The sequence below is a fragment of the Bos indicus x Bos taurus genome, chromosome 5 (genome assembly GCF_003369695.1).
Source record: "Bos indicus x Bos taurus breed Angus x Brahman F1 hybrid chromosome 5, Bos_hybrid_MaternalHap_v2.0, whole genome shotgun sequence".
NCBI classification, from domain to species: Eukaryota; Metazoa; Chordata; class Mammalia; order Artiodactyla; family Bovidae; genus Bos; species Bos indicus x Bos taurus.
In genome coordinates this window covers 13,701,098-13,727,042 of record NC_040080.1, presented here as the reverse complement: position 1 = coordinate 13,727,042, position 25,945 = coordinate 13,701,098, and the positions used below count along the sequence as shown (strand labels likewise).

The 25,945-nt window shown below is 50.7% G+C and overlaps 1 protein-coding gene across 4 annotated transcripts in view; it reads right to left on the bottom strand.

The window, feature by feature from the left end:
* PRMT8 (protein arginine methyltransferase 8) overlaps positions 1 to 25,945 on the bottom strand; it is a 71,158-nt gene that overhangs the window by 16,205 nt on the left and 29,008 nt on the right. For all 4 annotated transcript variants that reach the window (XM_027541048.1, XM_027541047.1, XM_027541049.1 and 1 more), the window contains 5 exons: positions 24,481 to 24,666; positions 16,521 to 16,676; positions 13,919 to 13,982; positions 7,608 to 7,750; positions 6,930 to 7,017 (listed from right to left, as the gene is read on the bottom strand). In XM_027541048.1, the coding sequence (XP_027396849.1) occupies positions 6,930 to 7,017; positions 7,608 to 7,750; positions 13,919 to 13,982; positions 16,521 to 16,676; positions 24,481 to 24,666 (637 nt within the window). The remainder of the gene's footprint in view (positions 1 to 6,929; positions 7,018 to 7,607; positions 7,751 to 13,918; positions 13,983 to 16,520; positions 16,677 to 24,480; positions 24,667 to 25,945) is intronic.

Genomic DNA, 25,945 nt, shown 5'->3' with positions numbered 1-25,945 from the left:
TCACTTTCATGCATTGGGGAAGGAAATGGCAACCCACTCCAGTGTTCTTGCCTGGAGAATCCCAGGGACGGGGAGCCTTGTGGGCTGCCGTCTATGGGGTTGCACAGAGTCGGACACAACTGAAGCGACTTAGCAGTAGCAGCAGACTTGCTTTTCTCTTAAATCTTACAGGATTAAATTATTTTTAAATGTTCACCAAACAAATGGAACCATAGGAAACTTATGTCCCTCTGTGTCTTTAGGAGATGGGGGTGAAATGAGGGAGGCGTGAACGGCCAGGGAATGCTGTGTTCCTTTTACTCAGGATCTTTTCAAGGGCACACAAAGACTTTCCTCGGAAAGAAGAGGCTGAGAAAATAATCATCTCCCAGAGGGCAAGCACTTGTGCAATTTTGGCTTGAGGATTAGATGCCAGTCAGCTCCCATTCTATAGACGAGGCTGGAGCCAAACTCCCAACTTAACCTATCTATCTACATTTGGGGCTTCCCTGTTGGCTCAGATAGTAAAGAATCTGCCTGAAATGTGAGAGATCTGGGTTCGATTCTGGGTCAGGGAGATCCCCCAGAGAAGGGAATGGCAACCCACTCCAGTATTCTTGCCTGGAGAATCCCATGGACAGAGGACCCTGGTGGGCTAGAGTTGATGGGTTACAAAGAGTCAGACACAATTGAGCAACTAACACTCAACGTTTGGGGAAGTGTGTCGACAGCTCCAGAGAAGATCCCCTGCTAGAATCTGGAAAGAGTTGTCCATGCTTACCCAGGTAAAACATGCACACCCACACACACTTTTTTTAAAACCCTTTCTCAAGACACCTACCGCTACACATCTGCTCTTACCCTCCGCCCTGCTTTAAGTTAAGGCTCTGTGAAAGTGTATCTGAGAGTCCATGTGAAATGGTTAAAATCCTGGGTTTGGGCTTCAAATCTTGGCTCTGTTTATTTGCTGTGCAAATTTAGGCAAGAGTTTAACCTCTTGAACAGCTGGTTTCTTCTTTAAAATAGAGACGATGAACTTACAGTTACCGGGGGATGCGGTGGTGCGGGGGGGAGGATTGGGAGAAGGGATAATTAAGGGATTTGGGGATGGACATATATCAGATCAGATCAGATCAGATCAGTCGCTCAGTCGTGTCCGACTCTTTGAGACCCCATGAATCGCAGCACACCAGGCCTCCCTGTCCATCACCAACTCCCGGAGTTCACTGAGACTCACGTCCATCGAGTCAGTGATGCCATCCAGCCATCTCATCCTCTGTCATCCCCTTCTCCTCCTGCCCCCAATCCCTCCCAGCATCAGAGTCTTTTCCAATGAGTGCATTGCTATATTTAGAATGGATCACCAGTACAGCACAGGAAACACTGTTCAATGATATGCGGCGGCCTGGATGGGAAGGGGGTTTGGGGGAAATGGATACATGTATATGTACGGCTGAGTGCCCCTACTGCACACCTGGAGCCATCGCCCCATTGTTATCTCCAACATAAAATAACAAGTTTTTAAAAACGGAGATGATGATGATGATAGTTGCTCTATAGGGTTGTTATGAGGATCACATGTGATGATATATATAAGGTTCACAACAGGGTCTGGCACAGAGAAAGCCCTTGAGATGTGATAGTTACTGTAGTTACGTGGTTGAGCTCTGGCTTTGCCATCAACCAAGCTTGTGACCCTGGCAGCTTGGCCCCCTTCTTTCCGAATTGTTTGTAAAGTGAGGAGTTTGGTCCACTGGTTCTGTGTTCCAGAATCATCTGGGACACTTCTTAGAATACAGATTCCTGGACCATAACCAGACCTACTGAATCAGAATCTTCAGATTTGGGCCCCAGGGAGATGGGATTTCCAAGTCAACATAGGCAGTTCCAACCAGTTGGTAATCCTTGGGCTCCACGATCTATGAAGTCCCTTGCAGTCCAATTTTCAAATGGACTTAAAGCTTCAAATGGCCACTGTGACATCTCCAACCACTCCCACCTGTGGAACCCCTCTCCTCTGTATCCTCAGCACCTGCAACAGAGCATCTGGCACAGTACAGGTCCACCGATAATGTTGGGTTTTTTTTAAATGAATGAATTAAATTTAATGAATTTATTCCCAAACATTCAATGCCTGCACTGCTTCACAACACCTGGTTAATTTATGTCTGATCTTCCCGGCCAGATGGCCCTACCTCCAGTTATTCAGTGAGAGATTATCTAGGACATAAGGGTTTTTTCCTCTCCTTCCCACTGACCATGCATTTCCCACTAGCTTCTCCACCATGCGTGCAGCAGGCATGGGTGAGGATGCACATCAAGCATATTAATTTTTTGTTGCAATTGTCTTATCTAGTAAATGAGTGAATATGGAGTGAGGGTCATCAACCACCAGGAAAGGGTTAGCTAACTTTCTAGGGATTCAAAAATAATAACAAAAGACCTGTGAAATTTAGTTTATGGATTGAAACAAACTCTTGAAAAGGACCACACCATGGTGCTCTGAATGTAACCGAAACAGCAACCAAGTCCAGACCTACCAGCTAGTCCAGACTAGGTGGACTAGAATCCCCACTTGAATGGGCTGGTAGAGGAAGAGGCATGCTCTTCTCTGGGCATAAATTATTTATCTGTCTCTACTGTCCAGCACTACTCACAATGTCCAGCATTAATCAAAAATTACAAGACACATGGAAAAGGAAGAAAAATATGACCCATTACCAAAAGGAAAAATAGTCAATAGAACCAGACTCAGAGCTCAGGTATTGGGAAAATGTAACAAGGAGGTTCAAATACTTTAATAAATATTTTAAAGAATCTAATGCAGAAAAAACATGCATGAACAGATGCAGAATTTTATCAGTGAGATGGAAATGCTGGAAATGAAAAAGATCACAATATCAAAGATGTAGAACTCTTCCAATGAGCTTACGCACAGAATGGATATATATTAGAGGAAATACTAACCTGAAAACAAAGACAGGAATATGAAGTACTGGAAAACAAGCTCAGTGGAGAGATTGGTAGCTACATCCCCCATCCCTGTCCTGGCCCCGGTAATTTGAGTTTCTCTGCTAGAGAAACTAGTGGGGGTGCCTCGGGGAAAAACAGAGCAGGTGGCACCAGGCACCACTGACAACTTCCTCCAGATAGAAAGGAAGGTGTGTATAATAGTTTAATATATTTTAGGCTCTCAGATCAAAGTCAACTCCTTGTGTAAAATAGGCTAGAGCCAGGCAATAGAGCTCTGGATGTCAGGGTGGTGGAGAAACTCATGGAGAGCACCTGAACCCTCCAAGAGATCCTGCCCGCCAAGCCTCCAGCTACAGGCACCACCATCTCTATGCAAGAGGTCCCTTGTCATCTTCTCATCAGCCAGGAAGCCAGTGCCCATCCTCTGACCCTCAGCATGTTTTAGAGTCAACTACTGGGTAAGAAAATCACATGGAATATCTACCCAATTTCCTTCCAATTTTGAGATTCTAGAAATCTTCAGAGTTAAAAAAAAATTAATGATTGCACCTCTGTCTGGGAACCCTCACTGGATCACTGGTAAAGAATCTTCCTGCAATACAGGAGACCCTGGTTCAATCCCTGGGTTGGGAAGACCCCCTGGAGGAGGAAATGGCAACCCATTCCAGTATTCTTGCTGGGAAATCCCAAGGACAGAGGAGCCTGGTGGGCTACAGTCCATGGGGTCACAAGAGTCGAACATGACTTAGCGACTAAATCACTGCCAACCACATATTGGCACTTGCCATGGGTGCTTGCCATCTACCTCTACAAGGATTAAATCACGTGCTGCTGCGGCGGCTGCCCTCCAACACCCCCTGAAGAAGTCCAGAGTGGAGAGCAGAAACGAGGCACTCTGTGCTCCAGAAAGCTAGCAGGACAGGTCTTCAGATAGATGTTCTCAGGAGTTGATTTTATGAGCCCAATTCTAGTACCTCCTTATATGTAGAAAAACACTAACGTCCTTCATTGTGACGACCGTTTCTCGTGACTAGCAGAAGCTTCACAAGACCAGCAGAAACTTTCTAAAAAAATAAACGTGCCTGACCACATGTACTTCCTCTTTACCAAAATCACATATATACTGTTCTTCCCCCGACGTCTTTGGAGCAGTTTCTCAGAGCCGCCAGAGGTGCTGTCTCCCAGGCTGCAGCCCTCATATTGGCCCAAATAAAACTTGACTCATAGCTCTCACATTATGCCTTTGTTTTAAGTCGACAGCACCGCTGCTGCTGCTCTCACCACCACCACTTTGTACATTCCTTTGCTGGCTTACTTCTATTCCTTCATTCATTTTCTCGTTCATTCACTCAACAAGCTGTGCGTTGTGAGCCTGGTACACGCCAGTGATCTGTGTGTGTGTGTGTGTGTGTGTGTGAGCAAACTGAGGGCAACTGCTGAGTTCACTCATGTTTTTGTGTTCCCATGTTGCGTGTGGTGGAGAAAAGAGGGGAGGAGAAGGGCAAGGAGGGAGCGGGGAGGGGACAAACTATTTTCCCAACAATTTTCTTTCTGAAAGGGATTTGGGCACAACTCCTTCTCCTGCCCTATTTAAGATTTTTCTTTTTTAGCCGGTTCTTGAGCCATCAGAAATTTGCTTACAATTGTTCCCTTAGCAACCAGCAACCTTTATGCTTTCACTTTGGATTTAGAACTCTGAGTAACCAAAATCTCTGTTTATTTAAAACAGATTTCTAAATGCGCTTGCTTCCTTTCCTAAAAACAGAAACAGGTCATTTTCAAAAAGACATGTTTAAATAGAAAACTTGGAAACTATGTTAAATAAAATGTAAAGGTGCATTTGATTTTGAGTTTGCGGGGAATACTGTTGACAGACTGGAGAGATTCCACAAGAAAAAAAACGGGGCTACCTTTCAGTTTTGTTTTTTTTTTTTCTTTTTCAGATGGTATGAAAATTGCAATAAGCAGGAGGAGACTCAATCCCATGGTCTCCGAGGGTCCTGGGCTGGCACCTGAGTAGGAGCCAGTGCACCAGGGCCTGTCAGGGCTGATCCAGTCCTCATGGCAAGGTGCGTGAGGTCAAGGTCCCGATCAGGATCCAGACAAGGAGGAGGGTGAGATCTGTTTGCGTTTAAACTACGAGGAAGTTCCTTAAAGCGCCTAGCCGAGGGTCGGAGTTCAATCAGTTTAGAGCATGAGAGAACAAAGAATGTGCCTGTAGGTTCTCCTCCAAACACAATTTATACTGTTACAGCAAAAACTCCAAAGGCAGCGTAACCACACAGCTCCAGGGCAAAATATGTCCTATTTATTCATGCATTTGATCAACATTTGCCTTTCAGCTGTTTCTGAAACCTATCACGAGAGCGCATCTGGCCTAGATTCTGAGCCTCTGGAGGCCAGCGAGCTCGGCAGTCAGGCTCAGGGCCAGGGCCACAGGCAGGAAGGAGCTTAATGACACAATTGGGGACCAGATCCAGGCTGCCACGTGCGGCATCAACAACTGTCACGCCCCTTATATACATCGTCTCACTTCATCCTCCTGACACGTCTATAGGCTGGGGGAGTTTTATCTCAGACCGAGGCTCGGAGATGTTAGGTGACTCGTTCACGGTCACCCAGAGGATGCAAAGCCAGAGCTGGCCACCTTCAAAGCTTTATCATCTAACCTCCTACCTCTCATTGCTCGTTGAACGTTAGAAATGACGCCAGATGGGCGGGAGGGCTCAGACAAATGTCCCATTTCTGTCTTGTCCTGACCTGGCTCTGAACATGCTCTGAGTTTATATTTCCAGAAAGGTGAGGACACAGGTGGACGCATGTACTCCGAGGCACAGCCCAGCAGCACAGACAACGACCAGACTTTGTTGGACTCTGGAGTCCTAGCCTCTGGGGGCCGGAAGCCAGTCTGTTCAATCTGGGAGCTTCTCTGTCACAGGGAGTCTAGACGAGGGGTGTTTAGCACTGCGCTGGCAGGAACCCAAATCTGCAGAGACTGTTGGACTGTTTGGAGTTTCTGCTCACGCTTGGGGTTGTGCTCACTTGTATGTGTGCGGGGGTTGGGGGGAGGGCTGGATCGTGTGCATACTCACTTGTGTGTGTGGAGGTGGGGAGGTGGTCTTCGCACTTTGTCGCTTTAGTTAGTTCTGGCTAAGGACACAAGTCTGTCTCTAAACCTTGTGTGTGTGTTCAGATGCTAAATCATGTCTGACTCTTTGTGACCACTTGGACTGCAGCACGCCAGGCTTCCCTGTCCTTCTAAACCTTATAGAAGCATAATCCATTTAAACACATGGAGGACCAGGCTTGTATCCCTTGAGAATGGTCACTCTTTAAATGAAATAGAATCAAACAACTCTTTGGGGATCAGATAAAATGTTGGAGAGTTGTGCAGGGGTGGGGGACATTTTTTCTAAGAGAGCACCTTTTCAACTGATTAAGCACAAAGAGCACAGATTCGGATGAGCCCCCACCCCCAGCTCAGCGCTCCCCCAGCCCTGTGCTCAGCCTTCATCTCCCTCTGTATCTTACTTATATGAAGGACAACCAATGCTATGCTGACAGATTTCAGGCATACAAAGGCAGAGTTCAAACACCTGGCCTGGCTGGAGACCCTCCCTGTCCTTATGTGGATGTTAGGGAGAAATGACCTTTAGTAGCTTTCAGCCACCTGCCGGCTCTGCAAAAAAACCTCAGCTTCTGCTGCTTCATTCACTTTCCATCCACACTGCATTCATTCTCTCCCCACTGAACCTCCCACCAGCCACATTCTTATTTCCTCTCTGTAGAAACCCCACCCTTGGGACCAGAGGAAAACATCCAGAGAGAAGAATCCAGAAAAGGTCACAGGTATAAACTCCTCAGAGGCACAGCAGCTGTGTCTGCGAGACTGACCACTCACGCCCAGCCCTCTGAAGTGCTTCCCGCCCCCGCAAAGCCCCCCTAAAAGCCCAGCAGAGAATGAAAGGGTGACTTACAGTGGATTTTGAAGTCCTTGTACTGTCTGTCCTCAATTGCTACCACGTACAAAGCCGCCCGGTCTGGAAACATAAGCCCTCCAGGTTTCTGTTGATGAATTGTGGGGAAATGGGTCTCGTAATCTATTCACCTGACAAAGACATACATTTTTGAACTGCACATAGAGTCACCAGACAGGCACCCCCTCGCCAGCATTCCTCATGCAGCAGACTGTCACCTCGGCCGGGGGGAGGGCTGGGTGGGGAGGCTCAGTGTCGATTTTGGTACCAGGAAAAACCCAAGGGGTCGAAGTGGGGTCCATAGGATAAATGTGGATGGGCAGAGATGTGTCCAGTGAGGGTGGTGGAAGATGTTTTGACTTCTCATTCTGGAGAAGCTAAGGTCAAAAGCACACTGGCTTACTGACAGCCGTGCAAACCCTTAGTACTTGCTGACCAGCATAGACTTTGGACAGCAAACAATGGGTCTCTATTATAGCAAAAGAGGCCAAGGTTAGACCTACGAATGCTCATTCTGTCCCCCAGAAGCAGATCTAGTTTAAAGAGAGGGGTTTGGGAGCGGTGACCCTGTAGCCCAGGTCCTCTCTGAAGTCCTCGCAGTCTCCCTCGGCTACAGGCGGGGGCTGAACAGCCAGGCAGCCGACGGGGCAACCAGAGGATGGCATGCAGCAGGCTCACCAGCCACTTGTCCCTGGCGAAGATGACGGTGGCGAGCATCGACTCGTAGAACAGGCAGTAGCCCATCCACTCGCTTATGATAATGTCCACCTTCTCCACGGGCAGCTCCACCTCCTCCACCTTCCCCTTGAATATGGTGATGACTGCAAAATAAGAACCCCACGGCCGCACTTTGCAGGGACCCAGGCTGGGAAGCACCCCACATCAGGACGTGATCAATCTACAGGGGTCATCGCGGTTCTGATTCTTCTCTCCCTTCACCATGCCAGTTTATACTGAGGACTGAAGACTCCTTGTGTGATTCCTCCTGAAGTGTGTTGGGCAGTTAAGATCAAACCAGTCCATCCTAAAGGAAATCAACCCTGAAAAGTCATTGGAAGGACTGATGCTGAAGCTGAAGCTTCAATACTTTGGCCACCTGATATGAAGAGGCAACTCATTGGAAAAGACCCCAGTACTGGGAAAGATTGAGGGAAGGAGGAGGAGGGGGCAACAGAGGTTGAGATGGTTGGATGGCATCACTGACTCAATGGACATGGGTTTCATCAAGCTCCTGGAGATGGTGAAGGACAGGGAAGCGTGGCATGCAGCAGTCCATGGGGTCACAAAGACACAACTGAGCAACTGAACGACGACTAAGGGCCCATGCTGTGCTAAGCCCAGGATGGACACTATGTCCCAACAAGCCCTTGAAGCAGACACAGCATTCTTATTCTCATTTTTAAGGAAAGTGAGGCTTAGAGGGGTTCAATGGTCACCATGGAAACAGAGCCCATACCCTTACCAGGGCCCCCATCCCCCATGTCAGGCTACCATGACAACTCAAACCCACAGGGGGCTGAGAGACTGCCGCCACTGCATCTGTTCACAGCCCAGGCTCAGCCCCAAGGATGCCTAGCTAGTGTTGGAGAGGAGAGGACTTGGTGTTTTGATAAGAAAGAATGGGCTTTGCACTCAAGAAAACTGGCTTAAAGTGCTGGGTCTTCTCATGATTAGCTGTACGACTTTCTGCAAGTTACTTGACTGAACTCCAGTTATCCAGAGAACAATCAGGAGAAGTGACATCTACTTGACGAGAGGCTGTACTGATGAAATGAAATGACAGGTGAAGGGCAAGCTCGCAATCGGGGCTCTAGAGAAGGCAAACACTGACATTGTTTCCTTGGTGACCGGATGACTGAGACGTAAGGTGGATAGAATTTAGGCAAAGCCCCTGCTGTAAACATCCTCTGCCCCTGAGTCCCTTCCCAGACCTGCCCCTCCCTCTACGGCAGAAGAAACTTCTCAGTTGAGTTTTTGATCATTCAAGACAGATGTACACCTCATTTGGGGGCTTGTTTTGCATTCATTGCTGTAAAGATCCCAGCAAAAGCTCTCCTAGGTGCTGCTGTGCAATGGACAGTGGGCTGGTTCCATCAGAACTTTCCTCTAGAAGGAAACTCATCCTTCACCATCCTCTGAAAGACCACCCGGTGCCTGAGCTTTTCTGGGGAAACTAAACAGTGACCTGTGTGTGTTCAGTCGTGTTCAGACTCTGCAACCCCCTGGACTGTGGCCCACCAGGCTAATCTGTCCCTGGGATTCCCCAGGCAAGAATATTGGAGCAGGTTGCCATTTCCTTCTTGAGGGCATCTTCTTGGCTCAGGGATCGAACCTGCATCTTCTGCATTGGCAGGCAGATTCTTTACCACTCTGCCACCAGGAATTCCCCCAGAATATCAAAAGAGGGTGCCAGAATCTAGGCCTGAGCCTGGATGGGAGGGGAGTTTGGGGGAGAACATATATGTACAGCTGAGTCGCTCTGCTGAAACCATCACAACATTGTCAATTTGATTCCCTGGTGGCTCAGTTGGTTAAAAACGTGCCTGGAATGCGGGAGACCCAGGTTCGATGCCTGGGTTGGGAAAATCCCCTGGAGAAGGAAATGGCAATCCACTCCAGTATTCGTGCCTGGAGAATCCCATGGACAGAGGAGCCTGGTGGGCTACAGTCCATGGGGTTGCAGAGTCAGACACAACTGAGCGACGAACACTTTCACTCTCAATATAAAATAAGGCTTCCCAGATGGCAGAGTCATAAAGAATCTGCCTGCCAATGCAGAAGTCATGGGTTCGATCCCTGAGCTAGGAAGATCCCCTGGAGAAGGAAATGGCAACCCACTCCAGTATTCTTGCCTGGAGAATTCACGGACTGAGGAGCCTGGCGAGCTACAGTCCACGGGGTCGCAAAGTCAGACACAACTGAGCACAAACACACTGATACAAATCAAAAGTTGAAGAAAAGTCCAGGCCTGCTGTTCAACCTGGTAAAAGCCACTTGAGACCCCCGTCCTGCATCTGCGCACGGACAGGATCACGACCTGATTACCCACCACTGCCTGTGGTGTAGACACGCCCACCCTTGCCCTGCTCTGGCTCAGCCGTGATGTCACGGGCAGCAGGGCTGGGAGAGAAGCGCTTGTCCACGGTATGAGCAGAGTCAGACACGCCTGGGCGGCCACCCCATCCAAAGCGGACCCCAGCTTTCTCAACTGCTCCATCCTGTCCTCCAGAGCACAGTCACCATTTGCGATTCTATTGGGATGCTGTGTGTCCACTTGCTTTGGAGTCTGTGCCCTCCCTGAGACTGTAAGCATCATGAGAGCACAGACCTCATCTGTGCTCTTCTCCCCAGCTCCCCTGCATCTGGCCTGGGGCCTGGACTGTGGGTGACATCCCTCCCCCAGGGGTGGGTGCACGAACCCAGTCCTGGGATTATTCATGGGCTGCCTCTGAGGGAAGCAGCCATTGCCAAGAGCCACTACAGGTTCATTAACAGCGATTATATCTGATTAAACTCATCCCTTCTTTGGACCAGCCTATTAGTCAAGTTAATGAATGAAATAATCATAACAATAGCTAACATGTATTGGCTGCTAACGGCCCAGGTACACTGTTGTGCTTTACAGAGAGCTGTGCTGGGAGACACTTAACAGGGACTTCTCCAGGAAGGATACCCTGACTTGCAGCATCTGCCTGTTTCTCCACATAAATACTCCCACTGAGGCCAATTTCAAGCCACCACATGCCCTGCATCCATTCTGCAAATTCACTGAAAGTATGGTAGCTCTGTGAAACCCTCTGTGGTCTGTTCCATTGTCATTCCCATTTCCCAGAGCAGGAAACGGAGGCACAGAAGGTCAGGTGCCCAAGATCACAAGCTGATCTTTTGGAACTGAGTGTGAACCTGCCGGAGTTCTCAACCACCATGCCAGGCCCCACGTGAGGACCAGGCAAGGCACCTTCTCCACAGCCTCTCTGGAGTGGAAGCTGACCAATTATTGTGCAAATTCACAGCTGTTCCCTGACTGTATTCAAAGGTGCTGGCTCAGAGCTGAACTGGATTAGACCTGCCTCCACCCCAGCTCCTCCCTATGTAGACGGCGCCTCACAGGGAACAGTGATCCCCAAATAGCAAGGCTCTGGGGACTCCTCGGTGCGTGCTCAGTCCTGTTGGACTCTTTGCAACCCCATGGACTGTAGCTTGTCAAGCTACCCTGTCCATGGGATTTCCCAGGCAAGAATACTGGAGTGGGTTGCCATTTCCTCCCCCAAGGGATCTTCCCTACCCAGGGACTGAACCCACACCTCTTGTGTCTCCTGCATTGGCAAGCATGTTCTTTACTACTGAGCCACCAGGGAAGCCCCAGTCTCTGCCTGGGGACTCCGAGTAGATTATAGTGAAAGTGCCAAAGTGAAAGTCGCTCAGTTGTGTCTGACTCTTTGTGACCTCATGGCCTATACAGTCCATGGAATTCTCCAGGCCAGAACACTGGAGTGGGTAGCCTTTCCCTTCTCCAAAAGATCTTCCCAACCCAGGGATTGAACCCAGGTACCTGCATTGCAGGCAGATTCTTTACCAGCTGAGCCACGAGGGAAGCCCAGTAGATTGTAAGGAAGAGCCAAACCTAACAACATGAGACTTGATATGTAGATAAGGTGGGATTCTCAGTTTGGATTCAAAGTATCCACAGACTGGACAGAGGTGAGGAGTTGCTGCTAGGCAGCCACATGTGGGTAGATTGCAGATCATGGCTGATGCCAGCTGAGCGCCAGTGTGGCCTGAGGTCAGCACAGCTGCTAAGGGAGCCAGAGCGTCCTCTGCCAGGGTGAGAGGGATGCTGGCGCATGGCCAGAGGAGAACGGGGCTGAAACCAAAGCCACGGGTGAAGGAACGTGTGTCCCTGCATCTGTGGGAGTAGGGCTGCCAGGTGAAGGGGAGCCCCCTTACTCTGTGCGGTCCCAAAGTGATGACCCAGAGCATTGTGGTCAGGCTGCAGAGAGGCAGACTCCAGCGGAAGGAAGTTCTTCAAACCATCACAGCCCCAGGTGGCTGCTGGTGGGACCCTCATCAGGGGAATCATCCCAGGACTGGATGGCCACAAGCATGGAGGGATGCTACAGGGCAGAGAATTCAAGCATCGTCTACAAAAGGCTTGGGATGCGTGACCAGGAATGAGCAAAGTGCAGAACGTAAAGCCAGAAAGATCTACAGTTAAGGCTTGCTGTACAGGCCCTTCGCGTGTATTCTCTCTAATCCCTCCGTAATCCTGTGAGTTGAGTGTGGCGGCGTCTCCTGCACCAGGAGCCAGGGCTCAGAAGGAGAGCCACCTGATGAAGCCCTTCCTGCTGCCTCTCTGTGCCTCACACTCTGCTCAGGCTTCACGGATGCTCCAGGGCAGAAGAAGAGAAAGAAAGGCCCAACTATTCCCTTTAGTTTTCTGAAAAGTCAATGGATTAGCATTTGTCTTCTAGAACTATGGGTCTCCTGGGCAGGCAAAGAGAGGAATTGGCGGCTGTCAGCCCTGATGTCCAAGATGACACCCTGATCTGAGCACGTGTGTGGGCCACGCGGGTGGCAGGAACCACGTGAAGGCCACACTCACGCCTGCAGGTGGCCGTGTGGAGGTGCGCGTCTGCCTGGGAACAAACCCATCCGGGGAGCCGTACGGAGGTGGAGAGGGAGGGAGATTGATTGATTCTGGGTAGCAGGTATTTTATGTCCTGGGTTGTTATTTATGTCTCTACACCTACGCTCCCGAGACCCACACAATTGGCTGTTGCCACGTTTCAGAAGCATTTCCATGGAAGCCAAGCTGTCCTCTTTCTAGTATACATGCCAAGGCAGAGCATGCTTTGCCTTGAAAAGACCTCCCCCCCGGGCCTGTGTGAAGAGGACAAGCATGGGCCATGGGGGTGGCCATCCACCTGGGGACAACTGTTTGTCCCTCCCAGGTCTTTGCCTCCGTAGCACAGAATCAAATGTGAGCCATCGAAATACAGAGCAGGGAATGATTCTCTCCTGGAGCCACGAGGTGGGCTGAGAAGATGCCACCAGCAGAAGACAGGCCAGATAGGGTCTGAGGCCACGTGATGAGCAAGGGGTCACCCTTGGAAGGGCACGGTCAGCAGAGGCAGCCAAGCTCCGCCCACCCAAGCCTGAGCCCAGAGATCCGGGCCCATTCGGGGGCCTTCCAGCCAGGAGTGGGAACCCAGCACTGCATGGCAGGTGGGAGAGCAGGAGGTGGTGACCACACACAGGAAACTGACCCAGTGTGTGCACGCGCACTAAGTCGCTCCAATCGTGTCTGACTCTTTGCGACTTCATGGACTGTAGCCCACCAGGCTCCTTTGTTCACGGAGATTCTCCAGGCAAGAATACTGAGTGATGGGAGATACAGGAGTTATTCCTGATTAGGGGCCCTCATGAGGGTGAGCATGTTCAAGATGAGTCCCAGAGGGAGGGGCCAAGGAGATCACAAACGCCTGGGAAAGGAGTGAGGAGAGGAAGGGAAGGAAACACAGCTCCTCTTGTGCTCAGACTCTAGCTGTAAGAAGGTCCCACTCCCAGGGGCAAGCTACTTGCCAAGATAGTTCATCAGCAGCGGGGCCTGTGGGCATGAGAAGACAACGTTTCTCCAAATACAGAGCGTGGGGTCTACTGGGATGTTGCTCAGTGGACATAGGGCTGGAGGCATTGAGAGGGAACGGGAGGAGGAGGGACAGCTGGGGCCAAGCAGAGGGCTTGGAAATGAAGGCTTTAGCCTCAGGCTGGGCTCAGCGCAGGCTGAGCTGGAGCAGACATGCCCTTGGTGGCCTGGCAGGGACTGGGAAACTCTGAGCCCTGTGGGCACAGTCCTGCTAATAAGGCAGTGGCTGGCATCCACCTTTTCAAGGCCAAGTGGTCTTACATCAGTCTCTGCCACCTGAACAAGGAAGTACAAACCCCTTGCCCCCTCCCTCCACGGGAAAGCAGGCGGAGGTGAGTCTTACTGTTGTCCAAGTGGTTGGCCTTAATGATCTTCTCTGAGTAGTCAGAAATACTGGAGCATTCAATCTGGAAGGGATACAGAGCAAAGGGGCCAGGCATTAGAAGAATCACAGCATGCAATTTAGGGCCAGTAGAACAGACAGGGGTGCTGAGGCCTGGGGATGCGATGACCTGCCCAAGGCCACACGGCTACTTCGTGGCAGATGGAAGCCTAACCCGCAACCCTTCCAAAGCACAGGGCAGTGGCTCTCCCACTAAACTGGCTGCTTTTGCCCTGCAGTGGAGGGCTTGGCCTCTGAGTTGGTAGAAGTGACCAGGCCTCATTCCCCTGGCATGGCCACTGTCTTTGGGGTGGTGGGGTTGAGGAGGTGGGAAGGTAGATGAGGTGGGAAGCCAGAGCGACGATGAGCCTCCCTGCTGTCATTCTCCTTCCTTGGCCCTCCCGGGACCATCAGAAAAGGGCAGGTCAGGGACTCAGGACATCTTGAGACCCTTCCCCGCCCCATGGGCAGACCTGTGTTAACTCTAACTCCTTCTGCAATCTCCACCTTTGAAAGAATTGATTCTTCTTACTCTTGCAAGCCTTAGTCTTGCCAGGCTCTCCAAATCTCCTAAGCAAAGTGTAAGAGTGTTAGTTGCTCAGTTGCATCTAACTCTTTGTGACCCCACGGACTGTAGCCTGCCAGGCTCCTCTGTCCATGGATTTTCCTAGGCAAGGATACTGGAGTGGGTTACCATTTCCTCCTCCAGGGGATCTTCCTGACCTGGGGATCAAATTCTGGTCTCCTGCATTGCAGGCGGGTTCTTTACTGTCTGAGTCACCGGGGAAGCCTCTCCTAAGCAAAGGGCTAAGATACTTGAGGAATTCATTGACCTTGTGGGAACAGCAGGAGACCAAGCCCCAGTCTGGCCGTAGAAAACCTGTTTCCTAGGTGCTGGAATCAGAGGGGCAGCTGTCAAACCTGCAGCTGAAGCCCCCTGACTTGGAAGCGAATGATGGCTGCCCTGCCTTGCTTGGCTCTGCCCTGGGCTCCTGTCTGACTCTGGAGCTGAGCTGGGACCTCAGAGAGCCCCTGAAGGGAGGACGGAGGGAGTCACAGGGGATGTACATCAAGCCCTGAGGCTCTGTGAGCACCTTGGAAGGGAATCAGTCCCTTGACCAGAAGCCCCCATCTTGAGGAAGAGGCTTCATGAAGGAAGGAAGGTTGGAAGGTGGGGAGAGGCAGTGCCGTGGAGACAGCAGGACTTGACTGTGTGCAGCCGGGCTGACTCTGCACCCTCTACATGGACCTCGGCAAGTACATCATGGCTCTGCTGGTCAAGGCTACACCAGAGGGGCCTTGAGACCACCCTGAGACCCCTTCCAACCAGGACCCGGGTATCTTTCAAGTCAGGCATGTAAAGTGAAAGTGTTAGTTGCTCAGTCGTGTCTGACTCTTTGCAACCCCATGGACTGTAGCCCGCCAGGCTCCTCTGTCCATTGAATTCTCGAGGCAAGCATACTGGAGTGGTTTGCCATTTCCTTCTCCAGGGTATCTTCCCAACCCAGGGATCCAACCCTTGTCTCCTGAATTGCAGGCAGTTTCTTTACCATCTGAGCCATTAAGGAAGGCATGGAGGGGGATGTTGTTCAGGCAGGGGGTTGTGGGGTGCAGAGGGATTTGGGGGGCTCTAGTCAACCAGGAGCCTGGCAGGGGGCGGGGTCTTGAGACAAGCTGCAGGATGATCCAGCTAATGAAGCCCCACTGAAAGCTTCCCGCCGGCCTCTGCATTGGGCCGTCCTGTGCACACGCTGTGTGTTTAACTGCAGCGTGCCTTGTGTTTTGATCATGATGAATTCCTGTTTTCCAGCCCTAGACTCACTATGTCAGCCAGCAGCTCAGAGCTCTGCTTTCTCAGTTTCTCCCCAGTTCTGGACCCTTGCAGCCCCTGTCCTGGGGCTGCGCCCAGCTGCATTGCAGGAGCTCTCCCAGTGGGTCCCCCATCACCACCTCTAGCTGGAGAGGCTGCAGGAGCCAGAAGAGCAGGATGAAATCTATCATCTTGCCTTTAAAGAACAGAGGAAGGAGACTGTCTTGTTAGTGCTGAGGGCCCCCTCCCAACTCTACTAATAAAGACTGGGCATTTGACTTGCACCAAGCACTGTGCTAAGCACTTGATTTGTGTATTAAACTCATCCCCTCCTCATAGTCACCCTGTGGGCAAGGTACTGTAGTTATGCCCACTTTACAGGTGGGGAAACCGAGGTACAGAAGAGATGTGAATAGTCCAGGTCATACCTATTGGGAGTGGAAGAGCGGAGATTCCAACCAGAGCTCACAGGTGTGGCCACCCTGCCTCTCAAGCCCACATAGGACTAAGGACTCCAAGGCAATGATGAGCCCAAAATGGTTTCAGAAAAGTCAAGTCTTCTATACATGTCAGCAGCTCCAAGGCAAGGCCAGGAGCAATGCCCAGGTGACAGGGAGCTAAGGAGCTTGCCTGCCTCCCGAGAGCCATGCCTGACTGCCTCCTGGAGGGTGTGTGTGACCCCAGCAAGGACGGGAACTGGGAAGGACCAGAAGGACCGGGAAGGGCCAGTGTCCCCGCAGAGGCCATGCTCACCCCGAACACCTTCTTGGCCCCGGCCTTGGCAGCAAACATGGAGAGGATCCCGGTGCCGCTCCCCACGTCCAGCACCACTTTGTCCTTGAACACATGTTTGTTGTGGTACATGGAGTTCCGGTAAGTGAGCGTCCGCACCTCGTCCTTCAGCATCTCCTGTGTGGAAGGAGAGGCAGAGTCAATGTGTTTAGGGCACCTGGCCACACACCCACGCACCCAGGGCTGTCCCGCCAAATTCTTCTGGGACCTCAGCTCTGTCATGAGGACGAGCCACGGAAGAGCATGGGCTAGGCCAGGGCCCCCCACAGAGGACACACAGTTCCCTAAAAGTCTGCCCCGGGAAGGTCACCTTGTACCATCGAAGGAGAAACTCCCATCCAGACCTGGGAAGGCTCCGATTTCTCAAAAACCAAAAAAAGGGGGCAGTATGAGCACAGCATGAGGGATTTAAGTTAGACCCGAAGCAGAACTTTCTGTTGCCGTGAGAGAACTGTCATTTCTTGCTCCTTTCCTGATTACGTGCCCTGGACTTCAACTCCACCATCAGACATGGAGGCAATGACCTTACACAACTGCCTGAGGTTCCAAGAATAGCTCCTAAGGAACAGAGCTTAAGGACGGGTTCTCTGAATAGGTTCTGAGTTTTCTGGAATTGGTTCTCTGATCTGATTAGATTTAAAGGCATTAATGAATCTGTTGCCATTGGTGAAGAGGGCTCTAGTGAAATGGCAAAAGAGTTACTCAGATTTTAGCCTTAGATATCTGTGATAAAGTTCCTACAAAAGACAGGACTCCGAGTGGCCAAGTATTTGCAACCTTAGAGCATTTTAATGGGGTGGATTGATTGGTTGGTTGGTCATTGCTAATTGTACTAGAAAGCTTAAAGGAAGACAATGATGAGCTCAGGGACTTAAATTCCCAGCTCATTTAGCACCTGAAAACTTCTACGACTTCTAGGAGAAAAAAAGAAAGAAAGAAAAGAATAAAAGCAAGGCGTGAAACCCTTATTTTCTTGCAACTAATACAATTATGTAATGTTTAAAAATATAATAAAATTAGAAAAAAAAAAAAAAAAAGATTTCTGAAAAGCAAAGCCAAAGTCTAATCTTGTCTGAATGACAACACAGATTGAATCCCCTATCCTTGCAGGGTCTCTTTGTTAAAGTTGAGTCATCAACTGGAAAAGAACAAGGTCCTGAGAACTGGAATGGGAACATACGGGCAGATTCGGGTGCAGCTGGGACCTCAAGTTCCTAAATTGCACGGTCTTATCTGCCAGCAAAAGCACCTCCTACCCCTGCCCAAGAAAGCTTGTTTTCCTGAAGAGTCTTACCTGTACGTGCTGTGCTATGCTAAGTCACCTCATTCGTGTCGGACTCTTTACAACCCCATGGACTGTAGCCCACAAGTCTCCTCTGTCCATGGGATTCTCCAGGCAAGAATATTGGAGTGGGTTGCCATTTCCTCCTCCAGGGGATCTTCCCGACCCGGGGGTTGAACTAGTGTTTCTTATGTCTCCTGAGTTGGCAGGTGGGTTCTTTTACCCCTAGTGCCACCTGGGATAAGGTTGGTGAGGGTGGCCCTGAGGAGTATTCGTGTTACTTTGCAAGCAACTGTACCAGCATGGGGCTTCCCAGGTGGCGCTAGAGACAAAGAACCACCCCCACCCCCACCCCCACCAATACAGAAGACGCAAGAGACATGGGTTTAAGCCCTGGGTCAGAAAGATCCCCTGGAGGAGAGCATGGCAACCCAGTCCAGTATTCTTGCCTGGAGAATCCCATGGACCAAAGAGTCTGGCAAGCTACCATCCATGGGGTCATAAACGGTCAGACACAACTTAGTGAGTAAACAACAACAAAATAGCAAGGCAAAGAGTGACGCGGGAGGAGGTGTGATACCCACCAAAATAACTGCACGATACTTCTAACTTATACAGATGGAAAGCTGGGGGATAGTTGGGGGGGTGTTGTGTAGGAAGAGTGAGAGAACAATTTGAAGGGAACACAAAGTTGGATTGAGCAGCGTCTATTGACGTGGGTCCGTGAGCAAAGATTGTGGTTTCAGTGTTTTACGTCCGGGGCTTGGAGCACCTCTAATGGTTGTGGTTGGTCGAAGGACACATGGTCAAAGCTAGTTGACACTAAATGAATCGGAAATGCCAGCACATCCCTGATAAGCAGAAAGGGAAGGTATCCAAAAAGAGTCGGGGAGATTGGAAAGTTAAAATGCACCTGTCATGTGAGACCCACACACCAACGCCAGAGAACAGACCTCACCGCTGTGAGGCAGAAGTTCATGAGGGAAGTCCAGCACCCTTGACCAGCTCTGTGTGCCCTTCTCTCCAAGTTACCGTGGGATCAGCATCCAGCTGGGATCCTGGGGTAGCAGGGGCCAGTCGCCAAAGATGAGGAGGGTGTGGCCACTGTGAAGGACCGGAGAGCCAGAGCAGTGTTTGTAAGAGCTTGGCTCACCAAACCCTAGGGGGCGACCGGTTAATTAGAATACCTCTAGAAAATAAGTCCTGAGAAGCATACTAAATTCTCACTTGTTCTGTTTCAGCAGAAAAGCTATAGGTCTAGTGAACGGAAGTCTGGCTTAAATCACCAAAACAGCGTCCATGGATCCTCATGGACCATGAGGATCCAGAGTGGACCCAGAGGATCCTCATGGACCCAGAGTGACCATGGATCCTCATAGTCAGGTGAGGACTACGATTGCAGGGGCTGTCTCTGATGTGGTTTCATTGTTTGAGCAAATCAATCCAGAAGGTTACTGGCCTTTTTAAAATCAATTTTAGACATTTATCCATCCATATTTTTTCAAACATTTTTTTTTCTGTCCCATTCTTTCTCTTCTCCTCTTGAACTCCAATTACTCACGTTTTACCACTTAATTCTGTATTACAGTTCATCAAGGCTCTGTTTCACTTGTCAATTTTTTTCTCTCTGTTCTTCAATGATTTCTTTCTTTCCTGTCCTCATATTCATACATATTTTCTTCTATGTATCCTATTTGTTATTAATTCCATCCAGCAAATATTTGGTTTAGATACTGTATTTTTCAGTTGGAAGATTTCAGTTTCACCTATTACATCCATTAGCTCTCCCTAGAAATTTTTAAAAATCATTTTTATTATACTGATAGCTATTTACAAATCTTTATCTAATCAGCCCAACACCGGGGCTGCCTGTAGATCTGTTTCTATTGACTGATTTTTCTCTTGACTATGAACAAAATTCTCTTGTTTCTTCTCAAGTCTTGACACTTATCCTTTATGCCATGGCTGGTGTCTAAGGAACTATAGTAGCTGAAGTCAGTTGTTTCTCTAAGTGGGAATGGCCTTTCTTTCTAGACTGCTAAAATGGTGAATTGGTCGGTTCAGTCCAATCAGGGGTTGAGCAGGTTAGGAGTTGAGTAGGATTCGTTCAGATGGGGGAATTTAATTCATCTATCAGGGCCTTGGAATTCAACTACAGGAGCTAAAAGTATGTGTGCTTGCTTTTCAGTCCAGCCACTACTTCCTGTGCTGCCCCAAGGCTCATATCTTTGGTTATCTTAGAAGCTGGATAAGGTGACGGTTTGGTTAGGCTGAATTCACGTCTCAGTCTAAATACTTTGTAAGTGAGTTTGTGCCTCTCCTTCCAGAAGCTCTCTGGAACCAAACACTGCAAGATCACTTGACATAAAATAAAAAAACAGGGCCTCAAAACTGAGAGCCTACAAGACTGCAAGATGGCATCCCCAGAACCAGGCACGGGGCACAGGGTGTAATCTGTGCTCTATAAGGAAGGGGCCAGGGCACCTGCATGCAAGTCACAGCTCCAGTGAGCTCTCCGGCAGGCCCAGAGCATCACTTATCCTTCTGCATCTTAGTCTCATTTGAAAAATGGGATAATGAGAGCAGCTATTTCATAGGGTTGTTGTCATGACCAAATAAGTGAAGGAAGTATTACAAAAGTGCTTAGCTCTGGGTCTTTGTGAAAACGAGGACCCTTTCCATCTCTGGGAGGAGATTGTTGAGGGTGAGTAGGGAATGGAGGCAAAAATATGACAAAGATTCCGAAATCTCCCAATCATACTCATAGTTCAAACTCCTCACTGCCTGTCCCAATGGAATTAGATCGGCCCAGTGTCTCTGCAGATCCTGCTATTGCTAAAAGGGATCTCCCCAGGGTCCCCTTCAATTCATCATCTTTTGTCATTTCTTTGGCCCCCTTTTCCCTTCCGTAAGGCTCTAGACCACAGGAGTTCAGTCCAAAGGCACTAGTTCTGGGGAAGAGAAGTTGTGACATAGCAAGGCTATCTCCCTGCCTCCCCACCCCTCCCTACACGCCCTTGCTTTAATCCCTCCTGAAAGAGAACAGCCCAGAGACATCTCCAGACACTCAGACAGGAGCATGCCACTCTTCGGTGGCAGCAGTTCCCACCCCCAGCTGTGGGTGACTTTGTCTCCTGCCCACTGAACACATGGCAGGACATTGACTAATGGCTGCGAAATGCAGCCCTGAGGAATCTATTTCAAAAAGAACCTGCAGCAAGGCTGTCAAAAGAGCGCTGGCTGGGAGCGGGTGGGGCGCCCAGAGCTGGGCGCGGAGCTGGGAACATGGCCCGGCTGGGCTTGATTCTTCTGGCAGCTGAGGCGGGATCTCAGAGGTCATGGGGCCAGGTCGTGGGGCCGGGCCCCTCCCCTCTGCACACAGGGACATCTGTCGCTTCCCCACTCCTTTCTTCTCGCAGAGGCCGTGGGAAAGGATTCACGGTCCTCCTCTCCCTGTCTCCTGCCTTTCCAAGGCCAAGCGTGGAGTCAGCTCTGGGGGAACCATAGGATGCAAGACCAGAAGTGTTCAGAATTACCTCCCACTGTGCCCTCCAACCTCCGACGGTGCCCCCCACACACACCACACTGGGCACTTGTTTGTATTTGCAGATGAATCAAACCCAATCCTGCCTGGACCGTGTTTCCTAAACACTCACTGGTCACTGTGAATCAGCGAGCTGGCGGTACCGCTGCCGGCCCATGTGAGGGGCTTGTTGATGATGGGAGAAGCCTGCCGAGCAGTCAGCTCGGTTCCAGGTGGGCTATGAGATGTGGGTCTTGTCCAGACTGAGGAAGTAAAGACATCCCCATGAGCCGTCTGGCATAGAGAGGTGATCTCTGGTGTCTGATAACACAGAAATGAACAGGTGCTCTCTGCAAAGGATCACAGGAGGAGGCCATCCACAGGCCCTGACCTCCTTTCACAGCGGACAATCAAGGAGACGAAAGGGCTGGAGGGGAGTTTAGGGGTAAAGGAAAGCTAGTTAGCCCCCGCCACTATTAAAGACCCCTGCGTTTCCCCAGGGGCTAGGATCTAGGGATGGCCCCCCATGACAACCAGAAGGATTCCAACTGGGTCATCAGAAGTACTTCCTGATGCAAAGGTCTGGTAAACTATTCTAGGACAGGTTACTAGGGAGAGATGCGAACTGCATGACCTGAATATAGATCCTTTCTCTACTCCAGGTTCACAAGCTCACTCAGTCCACACTCCACTCATATGTGTTCATAAGCAGGTGTGAGTTTTCTAGTGACGCATGGAATGGAGGGAACCTGGTCATACTGTCTGCAGGGGGTGAGCCTGGGTGGCTCCCCCCAGGGGACATCAGATGCTCCAGATGCCCGGCCATGGAGGGACCAGCAGTGCCCAAGTGAGGAGATGAACCTCTAGTTCAACAAACCTGTATGAATCAGAGAGTGTGCTGAGTGCCTGAGTCAGAGGCCGGGAACCCTGTCCTGAAGGAATCGTAGAGGTGTAACAGCTCAGAGAGAGCATCCTGCCCACATGTGTCGTGGTGGGCGGGGGGGTCAAAAGGAGTGGGGCAGATGGGAGGGGCACACCACAGTCAGCTGGTCCCTAACAGGGAGCCCAGGGGGGCATTTGGGGACCCCCAGAACTAATGCCCCGGTGGTTCAGGCGGTAAAGAATCTACCTTCAATGCAGAAGGAAATGGCAGCCATTCCAGTATTCTTGCCTGGAGAATCCCATGGACAGAGGAGCCTGGCGGGCTACAGTCCATGGGGTTGCAAAGAGTTGGACACGACTGAAGACTGACTCAGAACTGCTGCCTCTTCCTAGGATCCTGCTCTGAGACAGGTGCCCACAGTCCCAGGCCTGTCCTTTAATTAGAGGCAGGGTCCTGAGGAGGGAAGCTCTTGAGAGCACCTTTCCTGCCTCCCTAGGACAGGGCTCCATCCACCATCCCCACCCAGATAGAAAAGAAAGAAGAAAATGTTAGTCGCTCAATCATGTTCGACTCTTTGCGATCCCATGGACTGTAGCCCACCAGGCTCCTCTGTCCATAGCATTCTCCAGGCAAGAATACTAGAGCAGGTTGCCATTCCCTTCTCCAGGGGATCTTCCTGACCCAGGGATCGAACCCAGGTCTCCTCATTGCAGGCAGATTCTTTACCGTCTGAGCCACCAGAGAATGTGAGCTTCCCAAGCCCAGTGGGAACTGCCAAATGCTGCAGGCTCAGCTGCCCAGGGCTCCCTTGGCTGGGACCCTGGAACTAAACACAGGGCCCAGCCCCTTCCCTGCAAGGCCCCATGCTCTGATGTGGAGAGCCATCTTCAGGGGGCTCAAACCCCTCCACCCACTACCTCCATGGGAAACTGCAAAGGGACTGGCAGGAACAAAGCCAAAGTTTCCAGAAAGAGAGAAAGAAAGACCCGTTCAAAACACTATACGGCCTAGAAGTTAGGAATGAAGCCCCCAGGGCCACAAACACGAAGGTTTCATTTCTAGCTCTGCCAAGTATCAGCTTGAGCACCAAGGAACCAGCAAAGATGAATGGAGGTGGATAAGATTCTTAAGGTCATCTAGCCTCATCTGTGAAATGGGGACAAATAAGAATACCAACCTCGTAGGGTTGGCCTGAGGAATAAATGAGTCAGTAACATGAAACGTGGGGAGCAACACCCAGTGTGGATGGAGTAGGCACTCAGGAAAAGAAAAAGCTGCCTATGACTTATTAAACATGCTTTTGGCAATGCAGCATCACTGTTTGGATACAGGAAGGGTTTACAGAAGCATCTAATTGAAAGGGGAGCTCAGAGACTTCTTTTGAAAAAGCATTTGCATAGCAAGCGAGCCTCTGTTCCTTTTTCAAAACGTTTTCGTGTACTGTAGGGGGATCATATAAACACTTCCCTCACAGAGTGCCTGGGGCTTCGATGCAACGACACGGATAGCTTGCTGAGAAGAGCGGCCAGCCCTGAGTACGCATTTGGCTCATCTCATGTCCGTTGTTTGTTTGGAGTGAGGAGGTGCTGGAGGTGGTGGGGAAGGGAGGTAAGAAACACTGCCTGTGCCCCTGCTGCAGCCAGGAAGCACTCGTTAGGAGGCTCTGTTCTGTTCCGCAGCTAACATCAATCTCCCCTGCTATGGAAGAAGACAGCATTTAGACATAAGGACTTCCTGAGAATCAATCAGGGTGTCAGACAGGCCCAGGTTCCCAAGGAAGCCTGCTGACCCTCCCTGGAGGTGCTCATTCGTCCAGGGAGAACTTGCGGACCCGTGGACGCCTGAAGCCAGCACATCAAGATGCCAGAAGGACCCCAGCTGCAAAGCATCTGGTAGCAAGGACCAGAGATGTCTGGTCTTCTTGGACCTTCAGGCTCAGGCTCAGAAAGAGGCGAGGATACCGGACCATAAAACAAGGACCCCGGGAGCATCTCTTCCTCTCCGACTGAGAAACACCCAGACACATGCTTCCCCTTGCTCACCGGCTCCAGGCCTGGCCCTGATCTCTTACCTGGGGAGCCTCCAGGATGGAGACAGGCCCTTGGCCTTGAGCCTTGGGGAGATCTCCCTTAATGACAGCAGAGAACCGCATGCAGGATGCTGCCCTAGGAAAAAGTGCGGTCGCCGCAGGACCCAGCTCGCCTCGCTTGGCCACCAGTGCAGGACGCCATACCTCGTGGATCCCAAAGTGGGCGTAGGAGTCAAAGTAGTAATCCCTCGAGGTCATCTCCTCCGGGTTCAGCAGCTTGGACATCTTGCCCCGTCCCGGGCAGCTGGGCTGAGTGGACACGTGGTGGACACACTGCACAGGCTTGGCTGGGACGACCGGCTGCGGGGGCTGAGATGGGGGGCTGCTCACCTGCAGGAAAGAGGAGGGGCAGGTGTGAACAGCGGCCACCTCCTGCCCTCTGAGACTCCGCCCTCCTTCTTCCTCTCCCTTGGCTCCCCCAGTCCAGCTTCCACCAGCCCCAGCACCCAAGGTGACGAAGGGATGGTGTCCCCAAGCTGATGGTCGTGCTGTGTGGGTAGCAGTTTGCTTACCTAGGAGCCAAACCTACCTGTTGTTTAGTCACTAAGTCGTATTAGACTCTTTGCAACCTCATGGGCTATAGCCATCAGGCTCCTCTGTCCATGGGATTCTCCAGGCAAGAATACCGGAGTAGGTTGCCATTTCCTTCTCCAGAAGATCTTCCCAACCCAGGGATCAAACCTGTGTCTCCTGTATTAGCCACTGAGCCATCAGGGAAGCCCCCTGAATTTAACCTAATTCTGTCTCCTACTAGTTGGTGACCTGGGCAAATGTGTGCCTCAGTTTGCATATCCGTCAAATGGGGACAATAATACCTTTCCTTAGAGAATAAAGGGAAAGAGGTAATAGCGTCACATAGCACTCCATAGCAGAATGGCTGGAGTATGGATCCCAAGGGCCAGCCCCCTTAAACATGAAGCCCTGCCACTCACCAGCTGTACAACCTTGGCCAGAGTTATTCACCTCTTGGCGCCTCAGTTTCCCCAACTCTAAAATGGGAATATAAATGTCCCCACTTCGTAGAGCCGTCCTGAAGACTAGGGAAGGTGGTATCTGGAAAGCGCTCAGAGAAGGACCCAGGGCACCATGAATGTGTTTGACGAAAACAAATCCCACCTGTGTTCTTAGGCAGTTCAAGCCCCTGGACTTCTTTCCAGCCCCTGGCCCCCGAAATGCAGGTCTCTTGGGTTCTGGCTTCTCACACCTGTCGTCTGCCCTCCCCCAGCTTCTGGTTCACTGTTTGACTCTGAACTTCAGCAGAAGTTTGCTCTGAGCTGCAAGTGCCCTCACTGACAGACAACCTCCTGCAAGCGCATGGCCCATCCCCGGTTCCCTGACCTGATAGCCAGCTCAGTTCCACCTCCCTCAGCTGCTGCACGGCACTGATCAGTCCCTCCTCCTCCACCGGCTAAGGGGAGGGCAGAGGAGGAGACGGAAGCCCAGAAGTTCAGGTTTCGTTGCAGAAGCATGATTCTGCCAGGAGAAGATTGCCTTTCCCAAAGTGTAGGAAATCCAGGTGTCCCGAATTTATAAAAGTCTACTTTAAGTGATGAGTTAATACATGTAAAGAGTTTAGAACAGTTTCTGCATATAGTAAGTGCTTTATTAT